At 38.0% G+C, this 6777-nt stretch overlaps 1 protein-coding gene across 1 annotated transcript in view; it reads left to right on the top strand.

Annotated features, from left to right (window-relative positions):
• wdr75 (WD repeat domain 75) overlaps window positions 1-6738 on the top strand; it is a 35755-nt gene extending 29017 nt beyond the window's left edge. Inside the window, exons 14-20 of the mRNA XM_020527532.2 lie at window positions 715-895; window positions 2271-2365; window positions 2496-2591; window positions 3955-4124; window positions 4226-4285; window positions 5895-6026; window positions 6111-6738. Coding sequence (XP_020383121.2) covers window positions 715-895; window positions 2271-2365; window positions 2496-2591; window positions 3955-4124; window positions 4226-4285; window positions 5895-6026; window positions 6111-6206 — 830 coding nt within the window. The 3' untranslated portion in view covers window positions 6207-6738. The remainder of the gene's footprint in view (window positions 1-714; window positions 896-2270; window positions 2366-2495; window positions 2592-3954; window positions 4125-4225; window positions 4286-5894; window positions 6027-6110) is intronic.
• Window positions 6739-6777: the final 39 nt, after the last annotated feature.

Genomic DNA, 6777 nt, shown 5'->3' with positions numbered 1-6777 from the left:
AGGGTCTAGGCCCGAAACGTCAGCCTTCCTGCTCCTCTGATGCTGCTTGGCCTGCTGTGTTCATCCAGCTCTACACCTTGTTATTTCAGATTCTCCAGCATCTGCAGTTTCTACTATCTCCGTTCAACATTACAACTGCTTAAAAAAAAAGATTTGGATAGGTTTTTGCCAACTTGACAACATTGACAATAGGACAACTAGATAATGTATTCTGGGTGCACTTTCAGTTGTATGAGAAGGTGTGGTTGCATAGGTTTCCACATGGAGATATTGAATTTTGTCATCTGGTTCCAACAAACTGGTTGCCATTACCTCATTGAAAAATTATATGAAATAAAAAAAAAATGTCCTGTCGTTTATTTTAATACCTGATTTTCTGATAGAAATTATTTTCCCTCCTATCTACTCTTTTACTTTGGTGCGTTAGTTCACTGATCACAGTAGGGATAGTGATTTACTTTTAAAAGTTAAAACTCATCTGTGCATGTTCTCGCCTCCGTTTTGAAAAGTGAGGCGAACACTGATATTTTGTATTTGCATTTTTGTTTTGTGCAGTTTCTTGAAACTCCTTGATGTCAAGTACTCAAAGTAACACTTGCACTGAATTGCCAGTCCTAAAGTTCAGATGATTGATCAGAGCAGTTACAAAGTCTGTGGTTTTCCCACTCATAACCCTTTATATAATGTGCTTTCTATCTTGTAATTCATTTCCAGGAAAGTGTGTATGCTGGAGCTGTGATTTTGTGGGAACATATCACCACCTTCAGGCCACAAATTGTAGTTTCTCTGAAGATGGCTCCCTGCTTGCTGTCAGTTTTGAACAGATCATTACTTTATGGGACCCAGACACTTGGGATTTGAAATGCACCTTCTGCCATCCACCTGGGAAAATACGGTATGTCCTCTGTGAATTTATTTGTTGTCTGCTGCAACACTGTTTCTTCTGGTAACATCATTATCTGTACTGTAAAATATAAATATGCCGTCTGGCTCTAATTTTGCAATTAATATTTCACCTCTTGGAAATTTGTTATTTTCTTCTATCTTGTTGAAATGTTAAATTATCCAGTTTTCAGCCGCTTGCTGCTCTGCAAAACATTGCTTTACTCCTGTCAACGTCAGCTAATCTCAGTATTGCCATAGTTTGGTGTAGAAATTAAATTGATATACAAAGTGAAGAGAATCTTTGGTTAAGATTGCCAATAGAATGTAAACAATTTGGATAGATTTTTGATTTTGAAGTTTGACTGTCTGATATTAGGGCCAAATAGGGACCCCAGATACTCACTCATTTATAGCAAGACTGGAAAAGCAGTCCTAATAGCTTCCTAATTGCTATTAGACATAGCTTCCTAATTAGCTACCTCCAAGCATGCTGTGCAGTCTTCTTATGCTACCAAACCAGTCTAGAGAGCTAGCAGCTTTAAACCCTCAGCAATCACACCAGGAGAGGTTGGGGACTGTGAGGCTGTCTTAATTGAAGTACCTTCCGGCACAACAATGAACAAGTAACCAGAATCTATACAGGGAGGTATACCACTCTGTTGGATTGACCTCCGTCAGCAATTGTGGCCTTCCATCGATATAGCCCATTTTCTTGTGATATGGAATCTCTGCCTTCAGTGGCTAGACCATCTGCTAACGTCCTCCGCACATGGTTCGGAGATGCTCCATCATTGACAAAATGCCAGTGAGATCATGAAATGGTCCATAATTAGGGCCTTCATATGCAAATTGTCTCCCAGCCTCTCTCCAGTGGGTGACCCGTCTGTTTTCCAGGCTGCCCTGGAAGAAGTTCCATAGCAGTGGAAATGTGTTGTAGAGGTTCCCTAAGTGTACCCAGTGCACTTTCCCACCTCCTCCTCCAGCACTATCGTGTGCCTTTCACATGGGAATCAGAAAAATCTATGTTTTGTTGTGATCTTTTTGGTGTTCCACACACATATATACAGTATCTGCATCTCCATTAGTTTTGACTGTTCAGATCAAGACACAGCTAAACAATTTTAGAAATGGACTATTCAGACTGTTCATATTTTATATTGTGTTTGAGTCAGTTATAAAGGCTCCTATTCTAATAATCTTTCACCCATGAAAGTGTACTTTCTAAACACCAAAGAAATGACAAAATTTTGTTATGAAATTAGCCATTTCAGGATTGCATGTCCTCCTTAACAGTTTGATAGTTATATGAAATATATGAAATTTGACAAATATTTCTACTCAAGAATTAACACTATTTTGATATAAGTTTCACTTGTATCTTTCAGAGATTTTGCTTTTGGAAGACTCAGCTGTTCCAAATACCTCCTTGGAACAACTGAAAATGGTTTCTTGTGCTGTTGGAACCTTTTAAGCTGTAGTTGTGAGTATGATTTTTTTTTCCTTTAACAACATGGTAATGTAAATCTGATTTACAAAGTACTGTTTTTTTTTTTAGCCACACCATTTATAATCATTAAACCGCTGTTGAGTCTTTAGTTTTTGTTCTGCAGTGGAATGGAGCACACGGTTGAATGTTACGGTCTTGCAAGTCGACCCTCTTTCCGAAAATGTTGCTGCTTTTACTGAATTTTCTCAGATTACAGACTGTAAGTATAATAGTTGTATTTAACTGCAATATATGCTGAATTTTTCATATAAGTAAATTAAGCAACTACTTTATTTTCTATAGTGCAGTCATTGTAATTTTAAGATTTATTCTGATTACTGTTTTCAGCTGATTACTTATCACAAAAAATGTATTCCAGAAATTATATTCATTTGCAGCTAATATCTAATTTTAAATGCAAGCTTTTTAAATAAAAGTGACTGATTTTGCAAACTTTATGAAATAAATTCCTGGTATAATAATATTTCACTTGAATTTTTTATTTGACACTTAATTTGTGATTAATTATTTGTCTTTCTTCATAAACAATCAGATTAAAAAGTTACAGCATGCTGCTTTGGGCAGTCAGGCTGCAGACAGAGACAAGAGACCAGACACGTGGCCCAGAAGATGGCTTTTGTTTTCCTTGCTACGTCACAGCCATTCAACTTGGCAGAAATCGGGAAACTCGCTGTTTTAAAGTTGATTTTGTCCACTGCTAATGATTCCTGGACCATATCTCAAAATTCTGTGTTGAGGTCATAGGAGAGCAAAAGCAGGCTGTATTAGTCTACCAGTTTCTGACTCTGCAGTTCTTCCATTGACGTTTTGTTGCATTACAATAACCTCTGAATTTGAAAATTCTTTTAGATTTCTACAACAAAAAATACAAAACTTGTTTTTCACCGTATTTGCTGTTCTGCTGTGCACATGATGCATTTTCATCAATTTTTGTGGAGGAACATTTGTGTCATAAAAATCAAGTTTACGATCTCACCTAATTTATTCTGCCGTATTAACAGCTGGAATGCCTATCTGTTGTACTCTTAAATATTATATAACACTAGAATTAACAGGTACAGCTTAGAATAGTGTTTTCCAAGTTCTCATGGCAGTTACTTTATGTAATGTTTTGTGTCTCATAGTCTAAGATATTAAAAAATGACCTTGGATTGATTCAAAGGGGATCACATTTAAATCTTAAATTTACTTTGCTGTAAAATTGCAATTATTCATTACATCTGTCTTTAAAAGTGATAATATGAAACTGTCTTATCTGTAAGAACATTAGCTGTTGGGTTTGCTTGAAGTTTTAAGCCTTATGCAGCGGAGAAGTTCAACATTTCCACTGTTTATTTTCCTGTGTATTGCTTTTGCTCTCCTATGACCTCAACACAGAATTTTGTGATATGGTCCAGGAGTCATTGGCAGTTGACAAAATTAACTTTAAAATGTATTGGAAGGACATGAGCACAAAAGTGGAATATATTACTTTTCAGCAGTTGTCAACTTTATATTTTCTTTGGCTTTTTAGAATCCAAGTATCTTAAGTATTTTTTATTAATGTTCTTTCTTTCTCCTAGTGTTTGTTTTTAAGCCTAATGAGCCACGGCCCTTGTATATGCAGGCAAATGTATGTTCTGGTCTAGTTCAGTGGGCGCTCTTTGTCCCCAGAGAACTTCCTGAGGACTACAATTCTGATAATAAGCAATGGCTAGCTAAGTCCCAGCTCTACTTCCTCTCTGCTTCACAGGTAAAGCAAATTTATATGGTGAATTTGCAAACTAGTGAAGAGATTAGATCTTTACTGCTTATTTACTATTTAATAAGTTGATGAACATTTTTCCCTTACAGAACTTGATGACATTCGATACAGAATCAGTAGAAAAAAGATTGACATCATCCAGCAAGCATGTATGTAACCAGTACAATAATAATGTGGCCGGGGAACAAAATGTTTTGCTTTCTATAAGTCATACACTATATCTTATGAAGAAATTTGCTTATTGCAAGTGGAAAGCAATATTCAAAAAACCAAGGTTTTTGTGTCCAATACTTGAAACTTCTTGAACTTTGTCTTTCAAAATGTTATCTGAATTGTGAAATTCTGATGCAACTTTTAATTTTTTCTGGTGATATAAAGATTTTGGATAATGTTGGCTGGTGTTGTCTCGCAAGGTAGCAACATCTTGTGACAAGGGGTTCGGCACCTTTACCCTTCTTATTTGTAGTTTGTTAATTTGTACTATTGATAATATTACATTAATGATTGATTTTATTGTCAACGTGTACCGAAGTTCAGTGAAAGGCTTTGTTTACAAGCAATACAGGCAGATCATAGTAAGCAAGGATGTACAGATCAAAAAAACTTAGAGGCGTACAGGTTACATTGCACAGGGTGTGCACTAGGCAAGATCAACATTGGCAAGATCAACGTTAGCAAGATCAGCGTCATTTGAAGCTAGAAAGTCCATTCATCAGTCTAATAATGGTCGTGAAGAAGCTGTTCCTGAATCTGCTCATGCTGGAGTTCAGGCTTCTATATCTTCTGCCTGGCAGAAGAGGTTGTAGGAGATCATTACCAGTGTTGGAGGATTCTTTGATGGCCGCCTTTCTGCGGCAGTGAGCCATGTAAATGGAGTCCATGGGTGGAAGGTTGGCTTCCGTGATGGTCTGGGCTGTGCTCACCACCTTCTGTAATTTCTGACAGTCTTGGACCAAGCAGTGGCCGTACCAGGCCACTATGCACCCACACAGTATGCTTTCAGTGGTGTATCTGTAAACATTGGTGAGGGTCCCTATGGTCATGCCAAATTTCTTGAGCCGCCGAGGAAAAAGAGGTGTTGTTGTGCCTTCTTGACTGTCGCATCTGCGTGGGATGTCCAGGGCAGGTTGTCGGTTATCATCACTCCGAGGAACTTGACGCTCTGTTCCATTTGGTGTAGATGGCGGCATGTTGTCCTCCTTTCTTTCAGAAGTCAATGCTCAGTTCTTTAGTTTTGCTGACGTTGCACCACGTCACCAAGCCCTGTATCTCCCTTCTGTATTTTGACGTTGTTAGATATCTGTCCCACAGTGATGGTGTTGTGAGCAACTTCTAGATGGCCTTCATTCAGAATTTGGCAACACAGTCGTGAATGTGACCGGGAGTACAGAAGGGGGCTGAAGGCACACCCTTAGGGGTTCCAGTGTTGAGTGTTATTGCGGAGGAGGTGCAATAACTCTAAATTGTGTAGCTCAGAATCATATAATTGTTACAACACAAGAGGTCATTTTTACCTATTGTGTCTGTGCCGGCATTTTGTGAGAGCAGGTCAGCTTATTTCATTCCCGCATGTCGTCGTCTTAATTTTGCCAACATTGAAAGTTAAGAAGCTTTAATAAATGACCTTTACTAAGTTCTGTTTTGTTATTCTTCTACGTGCTTTATGCTTTGATAAAGTTCTCTTTGTTTCTACGAAGAGTGGTTTCTGGGAATTTTTGTTCAAATTCTGCAAGTTTATAACATTCAATTTTCTTCCAGCTGGTCATAGAAGAAAACATTCCCATGACTCCTTTCTATGTGTTGCTGGGAAAGCATAGGGAGCAACAAACCAATTTTGTTTCAGAAGCAAAGCAAACAGCATTGCCTGAAGGATCGGCAACAATTGATGAAGTGAGTACCTGCATGATGAGCAGTTGAGAAAATGCAGTCTAGACCACTTTGACTTGCTGAAAAGCATTTTTTATTTTTTTCTAGATGCTTCATACGCCAGCTCATGTTCTGCCAAATACATCGTTTCTCTGTTCATTGTTTGTGAACTCACTGATGATACCCAAGATGGGCACAAGGTAAGATGAATGAATTAGTGTCTTTAGAATATGTAACATATTCCAAATGCAGTTAAGATCTTAGTAATGCAAGCAAGATTTTACCCTTTTTTTTGTTCTTGCTCTTTGTGTAGCCCTTCAGTTACTTTGCTTAGATAGAAAGATAACATTGGAGGCAGCTGACAGAAGGTTTACAAGGATAATCCCTGGTATGAAGGAATTGTCTTATAAGCAAAGGCTAACCAGGTTGGAACTCCATTCACTGGAATTTGGAAGAATGAGAGGTGATCTCATTGAAACACGTGCAGTTTTTAAGAGATTTGACAGGGTAAATTCTGAGACGATGTTTCATGGGAGAATCTACGACCAAAGGACAGTCTCAGAATTAACAGGGGGCCATCAGTTTAATACGGGGATGAGGAGGAATTTCTTCTGAGGGTTAAGAGTCTTTGCAACTCCTTGCCACTGTGCTATGGAGGCAGAGTCCATGTTTATATTTAAAGATGAGAGGTAGATTCTTGTTCAATTGTGATATCAAGTTATGGAGAAAATGCGAGAAAGTGGATTTGAGAAACATCAGATCTGTCACAGTCCTA

The sequence above is a fragment of the Rhincodon typus genome, chromosome 7 (assembly GCF_021869965.1).
Source record: "Rhincodon typus isolate 14 chromosome 7, sRhiTyp1.1, whole genome shotgun sequence".
Classification (NCBI taxonomy): Eukaryota; Metazoa; Chordata; class Chondrichthyes; order Orectolobiformes; family Rhincodontidae; genus Rhincodon; species Rhincodon typus.
Note: the sequence above shows the minus strand (reverse complement) of the source record. Positions and strands in the feature narration are given on the sequence as shown.